The sequence below is a fragment of the Mustela nivalis genome (genome assembly GCF_964662115.1).
Source record: "Mustela nivalis genome assembly, chromosome: 1".
In the NCBI taxonomy this organism is placed as follows: Eukaryota; Metazoa; Chordata; class Mammalia; order Carnivora; family Mustelidae; genus Mustela; species Mustela nivalis.
Window position 1 is genome coordinate 154,785,571 of NC_139020.1, and position 21,106 is coordinate 154,806,676.

A 21,106-nucleotide genomic window follows, 5' to 3' on the forward strand; every position below is an offset into this window, starting at 1 on the left:
TGGTTTTGTATCTTTCATCTTTGCTTCAGGACATCCTTGATTAATTCTTTCATGTAGAGGTGGAGGTATGGGGTATGGTCTCTGTATGAAAATAGGTTAATTTTGCCTTCACACTTAAATGCTACTTTTTATAATATGTGGAATTCTGAATTCAAACATCATATTATTTTGCAACTTTGAAAATAACATTCTGAAGTTTTCTGACTTAGAGTGTTGCCAGTGAGAAGCCCATCTGAATGATTTTGTTTACAGAATCTTCTAGAATCTTCTTTCTTAGGATTTTGAAATTTCTCAACTAAAGTCTAGATATCAGGCCTTATGCCTTCATTGTGCTGAGCACCTGCTGGCCCCTTTTGCCTGAATATATATGACTTTTTCTAGCTTGGGAAAATTTATTACATAATTTCTCCAGTGATTTCTTTCCTTCATTTCCCCCGTTCTTTTTACTAAGATTTATATTAGACCGGTGGTTTCCGACTAAGGTGGTTTTGCCCCCCAGAGGATAGTTGACAATATCTGGAGACATTCTGGTGTCACAAACGGGGAGCGCTCCGGCATCCCACCAGCCTGGACGCCGCTGCACATTCTGCAGTGTGCGTGACAGCCTCCCCTTCCCACCTCCCCTGCGCAGCCAATGATTATCCAGCCCAAGTGTCAGCTGTGCCCAGCTTGAGAAACTTGTCTAATACAGGCCAGGTGTGGGCTCTCTGGCCCTAACTGCATGTTGCTTTATTTCATCATAGACTTGTCATTATTGGGGGCCCCAGGCTCAGTCGGAAGACCATGCGACTAGTCATCTTGAGGTCATGAGTTCAACCATGTTGGCTTTAGAGATGACATAAATAAGTAAATAAAATTGTTAAAAAATGAACTTGTCACTATCATACTCAGTTTTTAAATTCATTTCTTTATGGACTGTCCTTCCTCAACTAGGAAATAGGCTCTTTGAGAAGCAGAATCTCCTCCATCTTGTGGAACCATCTATTCCCACTTAATAAACCACTGCCAGGTGGTAACTGGGCACCCCCTAAGTATTTGCAGACTGAACAGCTCTAAAGGATAAATGAATTCTGTGTCTTCTGACTTCATTCTGTCACTTTCCTTGTCATTTTAAATCATAGGGAATTTCCTGGACTGCATCTTTCAGTTTATTGTATTAGATATGGCCGTGTTTATTCTACTATTTAGTTTTTCCACCTAAACGTGTTTGTCATCGTGTATCATTTTTTATTTTTATTTTTTAAAGATTTTACTTATCTATTTGAGAGAGAGAGAGAGAGAGAGAGCGAACACAAGCAGGAGAGGGGCCAGAGGCAGAGGGAGAAGCAGACTATCCGCTGAGCAAGGAGTCCGATGTGGGACTCGATCCCAGGACCCTGGGATCATGACCAGAGCCAAAGGCAGATGCTTAACCGACTTAGCCACCCAGGCGCCCCTATATATCATTTTTCAATTCTTAGAACTCTGTCTTGTGTCCCAGTTCTTCTTCGTAGTGGTTTATTCTTTTTTTTTTTTTTTTAAAGATTTTATTTATCCATTTGACAGACAGAGATCACAAGTAGGCAGAGAGGCAGGCAGAGAGAGAGAAGGGGAAGCAGGCTCCCTGCTGAACAGAGAGCCCGATGCGGGGCTCGATCCCAGGACCCTGGGATCATGACCTTGGCTGAAGGCAGAGGCTTAACCCACTGAGCCACCCAGGTGCCCCTGGTTTATTCTTTTTAATTGATTCTATACCTGTTCAAGTACACGAGATGATAAAATATTGGAATTTTTTCAAATTTGCCTTTTGTTGCCTGGGTTCTTTTCCTTCTGAGGTAGTCTGTTCATAGTGATCCTTCTCTTTCACACCATTGGTTTTTCTCAATCACTTTGGCTGTGGGTTGGTAGTACCGAATGAGTAACTGGGTCTCAGTGTAGACAGCAAGCCTAGGTTGCTGTTCACGTACGAGGCCCCTCCTCCGTGTCCCACCCTACCTGCCCTCTCCAAGCTGCAGAAGTAGATGGCGTGACAACAGGCAGATTTAAGTTGAAACTTGTGAGCATTGGATAAGCTTTAAAGCTGGAGTCCTCCCTACAAATGCTCTCCACATGCTAAAATCAGCAGCATTTCATTCTGGTTTGTTTTTTTTTTAAAGATTTTATTTATTTATTTGACAGAGAGAGATCACAAGTAGGCAGAGAGGCAGGCAGAGGAGGGGGGTCGGGAAGCAGGCTCCCTGCTGAGCAGAGAGCCCGATGCGGGGCTCAATTCCAGGACCCTGAGATCATGACCTGAGCTGAAGGCAGAGGCTTAACCCACTGAGCCACCCAGGTGCCCCAGCAGCATTTCATTCTGATTGGAAGATGAATGCATCTTATTTCTCTGATAGGTGATTGCCTGTCCCTTTCCATGTCTGCCCCCTTAGCTCAGTATTACTTCAAGTTCTGATTCCCCTCAAGACCTCCAGGCCCCCTCCCCAGGCAGCAGCTCATTTTGGCTGGAGGGCAGTTCTTTTTTTTTTTTCTTTTTAAAGATTTTATTTATTTATTTGACAGACAGAGATCACAAGTAGGCAGAGAGGCAGGAAGAGAGAGAGAGGAGGAAGCAGGCTGCCCACTGAGCAGAGAGCCCGATGCAGGGCTCGATCCCAGGACTCTGAGATCATGACCTGAGCCAAAGGCAGAGGCTTAACCCACTGAGCCACAAAGGCACCCCAGAGGGCAGTTTTTTTTTTAATCTGGGGGTCAGATGCTGCTGCTGATCAGTGGAAGTGGGTAGGGACAGAGGCTGAGAGTCTTGAGGTTCTGAAATCACTGGTATATTGTCAGTGCATGAGGGCTTCCGAGTCCCCACCAACACTTAGCATTAAGCACCTTTGAATCCTTTGCTAATCTGAGGGATATAAACTAGTATCTCAGTGTTACTTTCATTTGCTTTTTTTTTTTTTCATTAATAATGATTTTGAACAGCTCTTTATAACTTTGGGTTTTTTCCTCTATGAATTGGCTGTTTGTATCTTTTACCATTTTCCCCACATTGGACTTCCCATCTTTTTCTTAACCATTTGCAGGAGTTTGTCATATACTTCGAGTATTACTAGATCCTTGTCAGCTTTCTGTGTCACAAGCATCTTCTGTCATTTGTCTGTTATCCTTATTTATAGTGTTGGCAACTGAACAGAATTTTGATTAAATTAAATCTGCCAATATTTCTTTTTAAATTTTATGCTGTTGAGATGCTGTTGAAGAGGTTTTTCCCCTCTTCCAGTGCCACAGAAATTTTTTTTACATTTTGTACTGTTCGTGTAACTTCCACGTTTAGAACTTCTGGAGTTCACCTTTGTGAATGGTGTAAATCAGGATCCGGTTTAATTTTTTTCCACATGATGACCCCATTCCCTTTTCCTTCACTACTTGTAGTGCCCTCTTATTCATTTAGCAAGTTTATATATATATATATGGGTCTCTCTCCGCATCCCCTTTGCCATTCCATTGGTTTATTCATCTGTTCTTGGGACAAACCATCATTACGGCTTTGTAGTATGTACTAGTTGGCCAGGTCTGCATGACACAGTACCATAGACTGGATGGATCAAACAACAGATATTTATTTTCTCACAGTCCTGGAGGCTAAAAGTCTGAGATCAAGGTATCAGCAGGGTTGGTTTTTCCCACGGTCTCTCTCCCTGACCTGTAGATGCCTGTGTCTTCACATGGTTTTCCCACTGTATGTCCTAATAGACTCTTCTTATAAAGGCAGCAGCCATATTGGATTAGAGCTCACCCTAATGGCCTCATTTCAAGTAACTACCTTTTAAAACATGTATCTGTCTTTATCTTCAAATACGGTCACATTCTGAGGTACTAGGAATTAGAACTCCAACATACAAATTTTGAGGAGATATAGTTCAGCCCCAAACATGTCTTAATATCTAATATAGCAACTCATCCCTCACTTTTCTTTTTTCATTGTTGTCTTAGCCATTTATGGGTCTTTATTTTTCCATAAATATACTAAATTGATTCAGTTCTTTTATAAAAAAAAATCCAGTTGGAATATATGTTTAGGTTGCCTTGAATTTATAAATTCATTTGAAAAAGTTGACACTTTTATAATGTTAGTTCAAATCCATCCAAGACCATGGGACATCTTTTAATTTACTTAGATATTCCTTTTGTACTTTAATAAGTTTCCATTTTTTTCCCACATAGATACTTCTGAATTCTTTACTAAGGTATTTCCTGGCTACATTGTATTTCTGGTTGCCATTGTGAATGGCAACTATCACATTTGGTAATTGATTTTTGCTAGAAATGCCATTGTTTGTTATAAGTTGGTTTTTGTATCTGGCAACCTTATTAAACTTTAATTAGTTTGCTTATTTTTTATTTTTCTAAGTAACTAGTTTGTTATCTGTAAAATAATGGTAGTTTTATTTATTTTCTTTAAATCCTGATACATTTATTTATTTTTCTTGCCTTATAGGCATGGCTAGTATAACTAGTACTATGTGACAGAGTAGTGAATGATATTAAGTCTTTGTTTTGTTCCTACTATTTATTATTATCTATTGCTATGTAACAAATTTCTTCAAGACCTAGCAGCTTAAAATAACAGTGAACATGTATTATCTTACGTGGTTTCTGTGGGTCAGTAATTTTGGATTAACATAACTCAGTCATTCTGGCTGAGGTCTTCTTCTCAAGAAGACCTGAGCCCTGTGTGATAAGCAAGAGGCATTGGCTCAGTACAAGCCCTCTGTGGCTGAAGAACTCTGCAAAAGTCTTTTTTGTCTTGGGGAGATTGTTAAAGCCATCAATGTTTTCTTCTTCCTTGCAGTGCCCAAGACAAAGATTCTGGCCACTGGAGGGGCATCTCACAACAGAGACATCTTACAGGTATGTGATGATAGCAGCCCAAGCAGTAGGGCCTCTTCCATGTCTGTTACTTCTAAGAGCCAGACGCTTCCCTTATTGGACTGCCTCTGTTCCCACTGCTGCAGATGTCTGAACACCAGACTATCACATCATGGGGCTGTCAGTGTCTTACTGGGACACTGAGCAGTTTCGGATGTAGCCTGAGGCTGGGTCAACTATTGACTTATAATATACCTGTCTTAGATAAAAATTCTCTAAAAGAAGAGCCCAAGTTGGGAATTCTTCTATAAGTGGATTGTTGAGAAAGTGCTCCCAGGAGACAGTGAGGGGGGCGGTAGGGCCAGGGGAGATGCTAAGGCCCCCAGGTCACTCTGACTCTATTATTATTAGGGTGGCATGGCCGAGTATACTTACTGTAAGGCAGTAGAGGTGGAATGGAAGGCATCAGAAGACACATGAGGAAAGAGAGCATAGAAAATGTGTGCCAAATGTCTGTGTTCCCTCCGAGGAACGGTTTACCCCAGTAAGAACCTCCTTCCTTTTCAGGTGCTTGCAGATGTGTTTGGCGCCCCAGTATATGTCACAGACACTGCCAACTCAGCCTGTGTGGGCTCCGCATACCGAGCTTTCCATGGTAGGTCGAGGGATGGAGAGTAGAGCCTTCTGGAAGAGTTGGGGCACTGGTTGGGCTAAGGAGGATAGAAAAGGGGAGATTGGAATGTTCCCAGTCTTTAGGGACATTGGAGTCTTGAGCTTCAGTTTCATTTTTCTCCCTCCTAGCAGGCAAGAACCAACTTCAAATCTTCTGTTCTTTTATTCTGTATTTAAAGTGGGGAAAGAAAAGTAGGTTCCTAACTGAATGAGGCTTGGTCACACTCAGGCTCAGCACAGGGACATTGGGAAAGGACGTGGGACATGCTGGAGGGCACATGGGGGGGGGGTCTGGACACCTGGTGGGCGGGAGAAGTGGATGAAGTCCAGGGCCATCATTTCAGCAAATGCAGGAAGTGGAGACAAAAGCTGAAGGCTTCAGAGCCAAACAGTCCAGTACCCTGGACAGCTCCATGAGGGCCCATCGCTCTGATGGAGGCCTTGCTGAAACTCCGATCTCCCCCTTCCAGGCAGGTTCTCCTGGGAGCTGCCCCTGCCCACAAGGGGCCCATTTAGTCAATCTGCCCTGTGCTCTGCTGGCTCCAACTGCTCCTCCAGCTGCCCATTTATCTCAAGGGCTCTCTTCCCTCTGGCAGTTCTATTCATGCATTTACTCTTCGCTTTTTAACACACCAATTTAAACTTACATGTTTCTATCAACATTGAGAATTAATCAGGGACCAGCTCCTTCTCTTAATAATTAACCTCTTACTCTTTGACACCCCTCCCTCCTTACCTTGTCTACCTCACCCCACCTCATGCCACCTCCTGGGTCAAGATCACTGGGTAATTTATTTCCAGATTGTGTTTTTAATTAAACTTTACATCATATTGGCTTTTATTTGTATTTCCTTATGAATCTCTCTCTCTTTCTAAATCTGTGCATTTTCTTTCTCCTTTTTCTTTTCCATGGTAGTTTTGTTGGACTCTACAACCTAGATAAGTTTAAGAGGAAATTTAATAGGTGATAATTTTGGAGGCGTTACATACCCTGCATTGACTTTGTTTTACCCTCTACAAGAATGCTACCTTCTGGGGCACCTGGGTGGCTCAGTTGTTTAAACATCTGACTTTGGCTCGGGTCCTGGAATTGAGCCCTGAGTCAGGCTCCCTGCTTAGCGAGGAGTCTCCTTCTCTCTCTCCCTCTGCTCTTCCTCCCACTTGTGCTCTTCCTCCCTCTTTCTCTCAAATGAATAAATAAATAATATTTTTTTAAATGCTACCTTTTTTGGGCAAAGGACCCTAACTTCAAAATTCTCTCAGCACCTTGAAAATACTGTTTCCATAATCTTCTGGCCCTTAGTGTTGCCCATGAGAAGCAGCTCAGGGCCCACTTCTCACTCCTCCTCCTGCTAAAGTGGGAAAAGCGCTGCCCTTTAGGGCCTCCACTGCTATGTGGCACTGCATTTCTTTTTTATTTTTCCCTTTCTTTGCCTATTGTGTTGCCAGAGGTTACCTGGGGCAATACCCCACTCTGCCCTTCAAAACTGCAGCCCATGCAAAGTCCAAGCACACCGGCCCTCACCCTGAGGTGTCTCAGCCACTTCACGTCTGTTCTCCCAGCTGCGTCCAGGCTGAACCTCACACATAGGCGGTCTCTGAATGAATAGACAAGGGACAAGTGTCTTTTGAGTGGTATCTCTGCTGCCCCCCGCCCCACCCTGTTCCCAGGCATCTCTAAGCCGAGATATCCCAGCATTTTCTTGGAAACTGGGCCTCATGTCTTCCCCAGGCCCTGCCTCACTCACGGTGGTCTTATGTTTCCCTGCCAATCTGATAGCACTCCTTAAAAACTGTCTAGAAATTCCTCACTTTTCTGCCCACTGATGGTAGACTTCCCTCCTTCCCGGCCCTGTGCTCATTTGCTTGGGAGTATTTATTGAGTGTCTCAGGTATGCAGGTGCTATGTGAGGCCCAGTGCCTGGCTTCACAGAGCTTTGAGCTCAGCAAGGGCAGGACCTTAAATCTGGGGCCAGAAATTGTACGAAGTCTCCGGGGACAGCAGATGGTACTTAGGGGTGGAGGGTTAGGGAGCCTCGGAACAGGTGACATTGTAAACCACAGGTTGTCTGAGAAGAGCATAGGTCCATGAAGAGAGGAAACGGAGACTCTCCACACAGTGAAAAGGCTCTGAGGTAGAAGGAATCCTAAGAAGCCTGGGGTGGCTTTAGTGCCCTGAGCCATGGGAGCCAGGTGAGGGAGGAGAGGCAGGCAACTCCTCCTGTCAGGTGTGGGGTCAGGGAGGTGGCGGGGAGTGGGAAGGGGGGTTGGTGTTAGCTGCCCTGCTGGGACAGCTGCTGTCCCAGCGAGCAAGACAACGTAGGCCCCGCTGGGGAGAGGTCTGCACATCAAATTTCTCTCTCTTCTCTCTCTTTTCTTCTCTAACAGTTTTACTGAGGCACAATTTATATGACAAAAAAATCACCCAATTTTAAGTGTACAGCTCAGTGATTTTTTAGTAAATTTACTGAGTTGTGCAACCATCACCATAATCCCATTTTAGAATATTTTATCACCCCAGAGATAAGATGCTATTTTTAGTTAATGTCTTCATTTGCAACATGCACTGATATGAAATGAGCTTTCCCTTCTAGGCCTTGCAGCTGGAACAGACGTGCCCTTTTCAGAGGTGGTGAAGTTAGCCCCAAATCCCAGATTAGCTGCTACCCCAACCCCAGGAGCTTCTCAGGTGAGAGACCTTCAGAATCTGGTCGTAGCCTTTGCATTGTGAAAACCAGCCACAGTTAACTCTTGAACAACACAGGAGTGATGGATGCCAGTCCCCTTGGCAGACACAAAAATGTGCATATAACTTTTGACTCCCTCAAAACTACTAATAGCCTACTGTTGACCAGAAGCCTTACTTATAACATACCTAGTCAATTAACACAAATTTTCTATATTATATGTGCTATACATTACTATAACCAAATAAACTAGAGAAAAGAAACTGCCAAGAAAATAATAAGCAAAATGCATTTACCATTTACTCTATTGAAAAAAAATCCACTTGTAAATAGACCCACACAGTTCAAACCCATGATGTTCAAGGTCAACAGTAGGTTTGGTTCTTCTTTCCAAAAGGTAAGTTTGGCTCTGTCACTTAATGTTGAAGTTGATGTGTTCAGCTAATGGGGAAATCATCCTTTTGGGGTTTTAACTGTCAGGGAAACAGAGCAAAAGGAGCCAGGTTGTCAGCTGAGATTCACAGATACTGCTGATTTTATAGCCCCAGGGGTCAGATCGATTGCTGGGTATGTCTTCAGTGTTCCATATGCCTCAGAACGAGCCCTTATACTTCGAGGGTTACAGAAGCCACAGAAGGACTCTGTCACTTAAGCATAAGACGTGCTGCATTTGTAGCCCTCAGATCTGAAGTCTGGATCCAACACAGGTGTGCAGTTCCCCAGGCCAGGAAATCCCCCCTTGTTACAGCTTGGGTTCTCTGGAAAGCAGACCCTGAGATGCTAATTGGGGTGCAGGACATTTATTGGAGGTGCTCTTGGGATCTACATCCGTGGAGGGGGAAATGAGGAGGCAGGTCGGGGCACAGTGAGGAGGTGAGCCGTGGGGCAATCCCTGTGGAGACCTCAGCCAGCCCTAGGGCAAGTTCTGAAGCTGGGCTGACTCTTTGGACTCTAACCTAGCTAGGGTGAGGGGGCTGGGCCATTATACCTCATGTCAGCTGGTCTCCGTATGCAGTCCACCCCAGGATGGGGTAAGGCAGCGCTCTCTAGCCAAAGCCATCCCCAAAGGGGGCTGTCAGCTGAGGGCTGGACGAATAAGGCCTTTGTTCTTAAGGAGCACTTTGGGTGGTAGGCCAATGCATCCAGTATGCCTCTCTTCCTGTTTGCAGAATGTTCTTGCAAAACATTCTGGGGCTGTGCAGACAGAGGGCGTTATTACTGATGCAGCAGGCAGTAGGGGCTTCATGCTTGTCCCAGATTGCCTTGGCCCTTAAGTGCCATGGGACAATATGGAGTGGGCCCAGGAAGATACTGTGTACGCACTGTGTCTGTGTCACAACCGAGTGACCCCAAGCTTAGGAAACTCCCAAATTATAAAGGACCTGCAAGGCAGATCTGCCCAACCTTTGCCCTCGATGGAAACATTTTCTGTACTAGCCTGGTCAGCAAGTAAATTTTCCCTCTGCCCTGAGGACGACTCTATCTCTATCTGCCAGTGCTATTTGCTGTATAAACATTGAAAAGATAGTCTGCAACAAAAGCTGTCACTGGATATGTAGACACATCATGGAGAATTGTCTCCCAACCTATCTTGGGCCAGAAGCTCCCCGTTTCTGGGTGACCACAAAACCCACACATGTAGGTGTGCCCTAGCTTCTATTACTTTGTCCTTAAGTTGTGTGTCGTTACCTTTAAGAGGCAGCTCAAGGCTATAGGAAGATCTCAACTGATATAAAGGACCGTTGCGTTTTCATTCTTACCTTGCCTGCCCTACAGCATGTGACCTTCATCTGACCTTGAGCAGCATTTCTCATCTCTGAGCCTATTCGTCTGTGAAGTGGGGATAACATCTGGTCCTGCCTACTTTCAACCCGCTAACTGTGAGGCTTAATAAGACTCCTTGGGAGGCACCTGGGTGGCTCAGTGGGTTAAACCTCTGCCTTCGTCTCAGGTCATGATCTTGGGGTCCTGCGATCGAGCCCCACATAGGGCTCTGCTCAGCAGGGAGCCTGATTCCCCCTCTGTCTCTGCCTGCCTCTCTGCCTACTTCTGATCTCTTAAAAAACAAAACAAAACAAAACAAAAACAAACAAAAAAAAAACTCCTTGGCTCGAATGGCTTTATTATGTAACAAGAAGTCTGACTGTAGTCAGGGGGCTGGTTCTGTGGTTCCACAATGTCGGGCTCTGGGTTACAGTCCCTGTGGTTCTACAGATCAGCAACGGACAATGGCAACATGATAACCACCTGTGTCACTTACAATTTTCTAGAAGTCTCATTTAAAAATAAAAAAAGGAAAAATGAATAAATGACTAACTTCAAATATATTTTTTATCTAATCCAGTATGTCTGAAATACTGCCATTTCAACAGGCAGTCAATAAGAAAAATCGCTAATGTGCTATTTTACATTCCTCTTTTTTGTAAGAAGCTTTTGAAATCTGATGGGCATTTAGTCTTGTAGCACTCATCCCAGTTCAAGTGCTTCCAACTGTATATGACTTATAGCTCCTGTGTTGGGTAGCCCAGCTCTCAATGTGCTCCAGGTAACCCCAGGATGTCTGCAGCTGCTCCAGACATCTCACTCCCCACCCCACACTGTATCCATAGGCAGGACTGAGAGCCTGGCATTCGGCAGCCCCTCCTTACACACTTCTTGCTCATCAGGGAGAGAATCCTGGTCTGCTCTCAACTCCCAATAGGACCAGGCTGCCAGTTGAACCTATGGTCACACTTGGTTGTAAGAAAAGGCTGGGGTAGGTTCTGGCTTTTTTGTCCTCTAGAAGGAGACCCACGAGGGAGAAGATAGTTGGAGAAAGCTTTAGGGCGGCAGACAACTGCACGTGTCTCCTTACAGGTAGCAAACACTCTGTGTGTGTACCACCACCTTCCCTGGCTTGCCCATGACCAGAGTCCCTAAGGGCTCCTGGAACTCCATACCCTTCAACCCAAGGGCAGCATCAGAATCCTTTGGAATGCCGGGTTATAAGCAGCAGCAGGCTGTGTCTGTTGGTGGAATGACCTATTGGAGGACTGGTCTGTAAACTCCTTGGGAATGGGGGACCGTGCTCTGTGTTCTTTCTGTGGCACGTACAGCAATCAGTGTGCTCAATGGGAAACTCAAAACCATACCAGTGTTTTCTGCCTGCTCAGCTGAACATTGCAGTTTCCTCCTAACAGAGGAGGTCCAAGCTCTCGATGAGTTCTCTGTTCTCCGTCACCTTCACCAAGCTGCTCCAGATGCGCCCAGAGTGGGCCCTGGGTACATAATCAGTGACTAAAGCACTTGACTTTGGAGCCAATTAAGCCAAATGAAGGAGTGGGATTGGCATGAGCGAGTAGTGGCATTTGTGAGTCGAAAGGAAATCTGGGTCCCTTGGTTAAGTGTTGCTTGTCTATAAGACCCCATGTGCTGACCCGAAGTGCCCACATTTCTCAGGCAAGGCTTATTGAGTCACGGATGAAAGCAGCTTAAAAAAAAAAAAAAAATGAGGGGGGAAGGAAGGTTAAGAATATGGAATTGTAAAAAAAAAAAAAAAAGAATATGGAGTTGTGAAGGGCACCTGGCTGGCTTAGTCAGTGGAGCACGGCACTCTTGATCTCAGGGTGCTGTGTGTGAGCCCCACATTGGGTGTAGAGATTATTCAAAAATAAGATCTTTTAAAAAACCCTTTTCCCTTATTGGTTTTTGGTTTGGGTTGATTATCCAACACACTGCATATATAATTTTGTAGCCCACTTTAAAAAAAAAAACACTACAGTATAACATGAGTATTTATATTCTTAAAAATGAACATATACATTATTTTTAATGACTGCAAAATATTCTGTTTGGCCGTAATTTACTTGTGATTTTATATGTCTTAGAGCAGTTGCTTCTAGTTTCTTTGTTTTCTGTTTTTGTTTTTACAAAAGATTTTGCCCATTTACTTGAGAGAGAGAGAGAACACGAGCAGGGGAAGCAGCAGAGGGAGAGGAAGAAAGAGGCTCCCTGCAGAGCAGGGGAGCCCGACGCAGGGTCTGATCCCAGGATCCTGGGACCCCAACCCGAGCCAAAGGCAGATGCTTAACCGACTTAGCCATCCAGGCGTGCCTTCTAGTTTTTAAATTACTGTATTGAAATTATGTGGGCAAAAGGTTGAGAAAACTTTTTCCTATTCTGCATGAGAATTTGAACTTTGGTTCAACTACTAGCTCTGTTTCCTTTGGAATGTCAACAGTATTACTATGCAACATCGCCGATGTAAAAATGTCCTTTAAGTGCGGCCCTGCATCTAGAGGGGGGAAAACCATATATGCCTGATGGGAAGTCATACTTAGGGCCTCCCTGAGCCCAGTGATGTCTCATGGGCATGTGTCTTGCCGGCGGAGTTGTTATAAGAGATATTCCCATGGGGCATGAGGTTTCAAAGCCAGGGTGCCTCTTGCACCTGTACCATGTGGATTTCACTCCCTTGCATCTGAGCTGTAGCATAGGGGGCAGGGAGACCCTTTCCTGGACACTGGTCCTAACTGCTGTTAGGACCACTACGTCATCTTTGACTCAAGTTTGCTTCTCCAGTGTGCCGTATTGGTTGTACCCTGAGGGACAGAGTGTGTGTGGCCCATGGTGGTCTTAGGAGATTGGACAGTTAGTGGTATGGCACCCTACATTTAGGATGGTTTCCTTAGGAGAGCTTGTAGAAGTAGAATAACTGGGCCAAAGACTGGGCATTTTCAAGCCCTTTAATACCAATGTACAGTCAAGTTGATTTCCAGAAGGGTTGCACCACCAACTTCACCAGTTGTGCAACAAGATGACATTTCCAGATATCTTCACCAGAATTTTTAAACATTTTGTAGATTTGATAACAAACTTTTTGGTCCTGATTTGCATTTTTTAAAAAACTTAAGCTGTAGGTTTGGGAACTACTAGCGTTTCCTCTTTTGTGAATTGATGCCTCCTTTCTTTTGCCAAGCACAAACGCTTAAATTGCAAGTACATGGCATACTAAATTTTAAAATTGCAAGTTGCAAAGAGATGAGAGGCACCTCTCCCTCCCCATTCTAAACTGCTCTTTCTGCCCCTCCAGGTCTACGAGGACCTTCTCCCACAGTACGCCAAGCTTGAGCAGAGAATTCTGTCCCAGACCCCGGGGCCTCCAGAGTGAATTCCTCAGGCCCAGGCAGCACGTTAACCCTGCCTGCCTTGGCTCACGGATCCCACTTTGAGACGTACGTGCTCCTCCTGGACAGCAGGGATCCTCTTCCCTGTTAGAAGTGACTCTGCCTGCCCGTCTGACTCCTCGTGGTGCTGCCTGGGACTACCTGAAACCCACCTTAGCGCATCTCCCTGAATGTAAATGGGCTGTTTCTGATCCTGTGCCCTTGTGCCCGGGGCAGGAAAGCCTCTGTCTTCTCCTGCCCTTTATCTCGGGGGGCAAGATAAAGCAGTGAGTCTGGGATATATCCAGTAAAAATTGTGACTTTGCCTCCTTTCAAATGCAGAAGTAAAGTGAATACAGGGACCTAAATTGGGTGAACGGTGGAGACAAAGCTGTCCCCCCATATTCCGACCCCAGCAGCCTCTTCCCCAACTCTCACTCTGGCTTCTCCTCCTCAAACTGTAACCCACAGCCACCTGCCCCCTCCGTACTGTGACCCTGCAGTCCATCCTCCTCCTCCCCACGCCAAACTGATCTCAGCTGCTGCCTCCCTCCTCATTTCAGAGTCTGAAGGGCTTCGTAGTAGCTTCCTTTCTTGTCTTTCCTTGCTCACCCCTGCACCTTCCATCCCTTGTCACCTCCCAGCATCTGCCCCTTCATCCTTCGAGATCTCTCCTCCCTCCCCACGCCCACCTTTTGTAACTCACTGCCTCTTACCCAAAAAGCTTGACAGGCCTAATGACCAAGCTTTCTGTCCCCCTCCCATCCACCCTGCCCACTGGCTGCCTTACTCCCCAGAACACCAGACCACTTGCAGGAGCCCTCTCCCAAGTGGTACAGGGTAGCACCTCTCTCCCTCCGTCCCTTCCTTCAGGAAGAATTTCCCTAATTCTGGATTTCTTTGATTCTGTTTCTGTTTTGTCATTTAACATATTCTCTATCTTCTGTATTTCCTATAAATTCCTATAAATTGGTGATTGGCTCTTCAGCCTCCGTGCTATTGACCTGGAGCTGGGTAAGTTTTGGTTGTGGGGGCAGCGGGGTCACTGGCCTTGACCCACCAGATGCCGGTAACACGCCCTCCCCAAGCTGTGACAATCCAGAATGTCTCTAGGCATTGCCACGTTACCTCCTGGTGGGGATAGGAAGACAAAATGGCCCCTAGTTGATAACCACTGACCTGGAGGCTTGATCTGATGCACATGTGATTATTTCCCTGTTTATGTTAGACAGCTTCCTAAGATGGTGGTGTGTTCTTCCATCAGGAGGCACATGTGTCTGGTTTTCTCTCATTTGAGGGATGTTCATGCCTAGCTCCATTAGTTCACTAGGGATACAGTCTTGTTATTCCTCTTCATTTACCCGGGATTCTTCTATGTGACAGACATTTCCTATCGACTTACCCAAAAGAGCTAGGAGAGGCTCGTCCTCTGTTCACCAGTTTTCAAAATAATGGGTTGATTCCCAAGCATCGTCTAACAGCCAATAGTTTTTTGTTTTTAGTGCCAATAGGATACATTTGATATATTTTATGTATTTTAATCCATTATGGTAATTATTTCTGTCCTTGCCTTCTTTTTGATAGTCATTCTCTGCAACTTTTCTACTGTTTTCCTGATCTGCCGTTTCTTACTTACAGGTACAAACGCTCTGTGTAGTCCTTAATGACTGCTGGGCCCCCAGTTTTTATCCTCATCCCTCTTTCTCTCCCATTTTGTCCTCTTTTATTGGATGATTTTGTCTCTTCTTGGGTTTCCACTACTTATAGGCCAGGAGCACTGATCTTTGCTTCCATCCAGAACTCTCCTTGGAGTCTACCAGAATTCTCACTCAGAGGAGTACTTCATACTCCACTTACCTTCCTTTGCCCTTCCCCAAACCTCCTCCTCTTGTGTTCCTGTTTCAGTGAATTGACACCACTGTTCATCCATCCATTGACTGAGGAACCCAAACCCCAAATGCAGATGTCCTCCCCCTTTCCCATGTCAGCCTCAGATCAGTCACCAAGCTGAGTTTGGTTATTCCTTTGTTAACTCCTAAAGCAGTCCCTTTCTCTCCTTCCCTCCTGTTTTACTTTGGGCCCCTTTATTCCATGCTCAAGTTATCCCAAAAGCTTACAGATAAAGTCCTGTGTGATCTGCTTCCTGCAGAGTCCCCCCAATTTTACCTTTGCTGCAGGCCCTTGCCTAAATTGGAACCTCAGTTAAACCAGACTACTTATGGTTTGCACCCGGGGTGGAAAAGTGCTGCAAACCGGGTCTGAGACCTGGTTGGTCAAGGCAGTGGATAGGTGGACATCAAAGGAAGAGACTTAGAAAATGAGTGGGACCAGTGGCTTCTCTTCTGAGAGAGATGAAGTCTTGAAAGGAAGCAGTGTCCCTAGCAGGCTTGGTGGATGAAGAAGAAAAAGAAAGCAGAAAGCTGAAGATAACAGCCTCTCGGTAGCAAGTCAAAGATTCAGAAGAAAATGGACAACTTCCCCACCCCTAGTTCCTAGACATTACTTATTAAAGACACTTTACAACATTAACCAGTTGGAAAAGATTCTCTTGGACCAAGAAACAGAGAAAGCCATTCGATCAATCCATTTTACCTCTGCCCCCAAAGAGTTGCGTGTTATTGCAAGCATGTCAACATAAATAGAACAAGGAATTCACTGTGTATACAAATACAGGAAGTAAACAGAGTGAGAATCATAACTTTTCAAGCCAAGGAAATACTCCAAAATAAAGAGAACAGAAGAGAGTAAACCATAACAACCCTCCAACATCTCTAAAATAAATTTTGGAACAGTTGTGGATAGGAAAGATACCACAGTTCGGAAAATTTAAAACTCAGAATAGAAATGAAAAAGCAACAGGAATATATGAAGAGAGAAATGACCAAGCTTGGGAAACAATTTGAGTGAAAAATTAAAATCATCATAGATAGGAAGACAAAATCAATAGAGATGACTCCAAGTATAGTAAAGCCTATAGAGGTTGGGAATGACAAAAGCTAAGAGAGCAAAAAATACAGAGGAAGAGCTGAAAAGGTACAGAATGAAAATGATAGGTAAAGAAGTAACAGGCAAAACTGGAGCTCCCAGAAGCTACCAAAAAAGAAGACAGTGGAATTGGTTAATAGTTAAAACTGCTCCAGGAGAGGGACGCCTGGGTGGCTCAGTCTGTTAAGTATCTGCCTTTGGTTCAGGTTATGATCCCAGGGTCCTGAGTTCAAGTCCTATATCAGGCTTCCTGCTAGCCTGCTTCTTCCTCTGACAAATAAATAAATACAATCTTAAAACAAAATAAAACAAAAAACCTGCCCCAGGAGAAATTTCTGAAAAAGCACAAAGAAGACCTAAATCTTTATCTTGAAAGGGCCCCTTTGTTACATAGAAAAATTGACCCAGAATGATGAATATCCTAGCAAACTATTAAATGTTGAAGGTGAGGGGAAATAACCCCTCTGGGCCCAAAGAGCTAATTTCTTACAAAGGAAGGGTCAAATTGGCATCGGACTTCTCAAAAAGCAAGTAGCAATGGAGCAACATTTTCAAGAAATATAAAGAAAAACAAAGGAACTAAGAATAAGTGTTTTGTATCAAGCTAAGCTGTCCTTTAAATATCAAGGATATGTATAAGTTTTTTCTTAAGATTATTTATTTATTTGACAGATCACAAGTAGGCAGAGAGGCAGGCAGAGAGAGAGGAGGAAGCAGGCTCCCTGCTGAGCAGAGAGGCCAATGCAGGGCTCGATCCAGGACCCTGAGATCATGACCTGAGCCGAAGGCAGAGGCCTTAACCCACTGAGCCACCCAGGTGCCCCGGTATGTGTAAGTTTCAATCATGTGAGAGCTCAGGAAAATACTGTACTCCTAACCCCTCAGGATCTTACTTCAAGACAAGTTTCAACCAACTAGGAGATGATTGGGGAACTTCAGCAAAAGGACTGGTGGTAAGCATTGAGTATCTAGTTTCAGATCTAAAACCAAAATGAAAGAGGAGATGGGGTGGTAGAATAGTATCAAATGATATTCTTTGAAAAGATAGACGTCACAGTGGAATAAATGAAAAAGAAGGGAGAGGAGGAGGACAGGACAAAGAGGTCTTTGTTGCAAAGGCAGTGTGTACAAGGCAAAGAGCATCATTTAAAGTTTTGACAAACCTGGGGTGCCTGGGTGGCTCAGTGGGTTAAAGCCTCTGCTTTCGGCTCAGGTCATGATCCCAGGGTCCTGGGATCGAGCCCCGCATCGGGCTCTCTGCTCAGCAGGGAGTTTGCTTTCCTTCCTCTCTCTCTGCCTGCCTCTCTGCCTACTTGTGATCTCTGTCTGTCAAATAAATTAAAAAAAAAAAAAAAACTTTAAAGTTTTGACAAACCTAACAGTTGGGGTTTAAATAAGGAAAAAGGAGACAAAAGGATTATGAAAGGGTACAAGATAGTTACTAGAATAAAGATAGAAATCTCCCTTAATGCTCAAAGATACTATAATAAAAGCAATAAATCACATAGTGAAGAATAGCATCATACCCAGTAAATACAAAAACAAGCATAGAGTTAAATTACTAAACTAAAAGGCTCAACTCATCTATTTAAAAAAAAAGTTCAAAAATGAGCAAAGGGAAAAAAAAAGGCAAACCAAGAAACAGACTGACTCTTTTTTTTTTAGAGCAGGCTCCACACCAGCATGGTGCCCAGTGCAGGGCTTGAACTGATGACTCTGAGACCAAGACCTGAGCTGAGATCAAAAGTCAAAAGCTTAACTGAAGACTGAGCCACCCAGGTGCCTCAAGAAACAGACTCTTTAACTACAGAGAACAAACCGGAGGTTATCAGAGGGGAGGCACGTAGGAGGATGGGTGAAAAGAGGTGATGGGGAGTAAGGAGTGCAGTTGTGATGAGCCCAGGGTGATGTATGGAAGTGTTGAATCACTATATTGTACACCTGAAACTAGTATTAGTTCTGTATAAGTTAACATGTATATGTATGTTACCTAACTGGAATTTAAATAAAAACTTTAAAAAGTTCAGATTTGCTTACAAACCAGCATCCTATTATCTGTTATTTACAAGAGACCTCTGAAGTAATTGATCCATAAAGGCTAAAAATTAGATGGGCAAAAATATAATAGGCAAATACAAATCATAAAAAGCAAGATTACAATATTGATATATGACAAAGGTAAAATTCAGGAGAAAATTTAATCAAAGAAGGACACTATAATGCTAAAAACCACAATTCACAATGAAGGTATACTAGTTACTAATGTTACAGCTCTATTATTTCATTTCTCAACTTTAAATTATTTTCTTTGATTTCACCTATAGATTCCAAAAGAATTTGTATGTCTTCTGAATATATAGCACACTTTGCATCTTTTAATAAGGAATACTAATACATAATCGAGGTTATGCCTATTCTCACAGAAATTTGCCATTTATTATATCACAAAGAAAACCTCTAATTTCCACAAAATAGAGACAATACAGTCTTCTTTAACCACAGTGCAATAAAATGAGAAATGGGGGCGCTTGGGTGGTTCAGTGGGTTAAAGCCTCTGCTTTCAGCTCAGGTCATGATCTCAGGATCTTGGGATCAAGCCCCGCATTGGGCTCTCTGCTCAGTGGGGAGCCTGCTTCCCCATCTCTCTCTTCCAGGCACTCTGCCTACTTGTAATCTCTGTCTGTCAAATAAATAAAATCTTTTTTTTTTAAAGATTTTATTTTGGGGGGTGCCTGGGTGGCTCAGTGGGTTAAGCCTCTGTCTTTGGCTCAGGTCATGATCCCGGGGTCCTGGAATCGAGCCCTGCATCGGGCTTTCTACTCAGCGTGGAGCCTGCTTCCCTTCCTCTCTCTCTCTCTGCCTGCCTCTCTGCCATTTGACAGACAGAGATCACAAGTAGGCAGAGAGGCAGGCAGAGAGAGAGAGAGAAGAGAAAACAGGCTCCCTGCTAACCAGAGAGCCCGACTCGGTCCCGATCCCAGGACCCCGGGATCACGACTGGAGCCGAAGGCAGAGGCTTTAAACCACTGAGCCACCCAGGCACCCCAATAAATAAAATCTTTAAAATGAAATAAAATAAAATGAGAAATGAATAAATATATATTTTTAAGTCTCACCTGGGGAAAGACTTTCTATGAATTACTCTTGGGGCAAAGGGGAAATACAAACCAAACTTTCAGAGCTTTTAAAAAAAGATTGATAATTAAATCTGTGGAAATAATTAAAGCACTGATAGGTGAAATATAGCTTTAAAATACTATCACACGTGTCAATTATACTCAAAAATTTTAAAATACTGTAACATTGATAAAAAAGCAAAATAAGAATACAACTCAAAAGCAAAAAACAAAAACAACAAAAACCCCAAAAGGAATATAAGAAGTAATGATAAAATCACACATTAGGAAAACAGGAAAAAATAAAATTAATGAAGAGCATTTTGCTTATTTGAAAAACAACTGAGACACCTGCGTGGCTCAGTTGGTTAAGTACCCCACTCTTGGTGTTGGCTCAGGTCATGATCTCAGGTTGTCAGATAGAGCCCTACATCAGGCTCTGCACTCAGCATGGAGTCTGCTCATTCCTCTCCCTCTGCCCCCTCCCCTGATTGCATTTTCTCTCTCTCAAATTAAAAAAAAAAAATCTTAAAAAAGGTAAAAAGAAAAAACAATCAGAAGAGACAAGCCATTAGCTAACTTAAGTAAAAGGGGGAGGAAGAAATATCAAAAGTAAAAATACTAGTGAAAAATTGACATTAAAACAAAATAAATTTTAATTTTAAGGACTATTTTGTACAACTTGGCAAATAATTTGGTAACCTAGATGAAATGGTAACAACCTTAGGTACTAAAATGACTCCAGTAGAGGAAGTTTAAGCCTTTCTAGGTCATAAGGGAACTAGAAAAGATATTCAAAGAGCTGTAAGATGAAAAAGGCTCTAGTTCAGATGGTTTCACAGGAGGATTCTACCAAACTTTCATTGTTCAGGTAATCCCTTTTCTACATAATGTATTCCAGAATGCTGGAAAAGAAGAAACACTTCCAGATTTTTATGAAGCAAGTATAACATTGATCCCTCATATTAGGTTGCAAAAATAACCCCAATTCTCCACTTATCCCTGTATCTACATACTTGGTCATGAAGTTTTGCTGTGCCCTCCCTCTCTGACTCTGGGCTCAGCCATGCAAGTCTGGTCAATGGGATTTTCACAAACAAGGTGCAAGCATTGGCTTGGAAAGTCCTTATGCCATTGAGGTTTCTCTCATTTTGCTTCTCTGCCTTTATTATGAATTATTTGTGCCTAACCTTGCCTGACCAAAGCCATCCTGGGTTAGTCAAGGTCACTGACTGTCCCAGACTTGTGAATGGGTCCAGGTGAGACCAGAAGCACTACCCAGCCAGGTCCAACCTAAATCCCAGCCTGCAGATTGATGAGCTAAATACATGTTTGTTATTTTAAGGCATTAAGATTTAAAGTGATTTATTCACAGTAATAGATAACTGATACACAAATTGGTGCCAAATAAAAAAACTAATATCTGTGACATTGGAGCTGGGCTCTGGGTGGGGCTTGGAAAAATGGTGAGAAAATTATTTTAGGGGGCTGAAAAATGCAAAGAAACTGAGCACCTGTGGTAACTTGGAAGATAGAAAATGTACCTCCTGAACATTTGGACTTGAGAAAAGACATTTCTAGGCAGAATATTGAAAATGTCAGCTGACTATTACTCAGAAAAGAATTAACCAGATTGTACAATTTTAAATGGAACGTAAAGGTGCTA

The 21,106-nt window shown here is 43.6% G+C and overlaps 1 protein-coding gene across 5 annotated transcripts in view; it reads left to right on the forward strand.

Moving 5' to 3' along the window:
* XYLB (xylulokinase) overlaps positions 1-18,352 on the forward strand; it is a 52,453-nt gene extending 34,101 nt beyond the window's left edge. For 4 of the 5 annotated variants that reach the window (XR_014299526.1, XM_082686094.1, XM_082686096.1 and 1 more), the window contains 5 exons: positions 4,820-4,878; positions 5,404-5,491; positions 8,103-8,197; positions 13,267-13,361; positions 13,394-13,529. Coding sequence is in view for 3 of the 5 variants with exons in the window: in XM_082686094.1 (XP_082542220.1) it covers positions 4,820-4,878; positions 5,404-5,491; positions 8,103-8,197; positions 13,267-13,344 (320 nt within the window). In the remaining 2 variants the exon portion in view is untranslated. Of the gene's footprint in view, positions 1-4,819; positions 4,879-5,403; positions 5,492-8,102; positions 8,198-13,266; positions 17,476-17,688 lie in introns of those variants that run through there. The other variant, XR_014299527.1, reaches the window with a different exon arrangement.
* Positions 18,353-21,106: the final 2,754 nt, after the last annotated feature.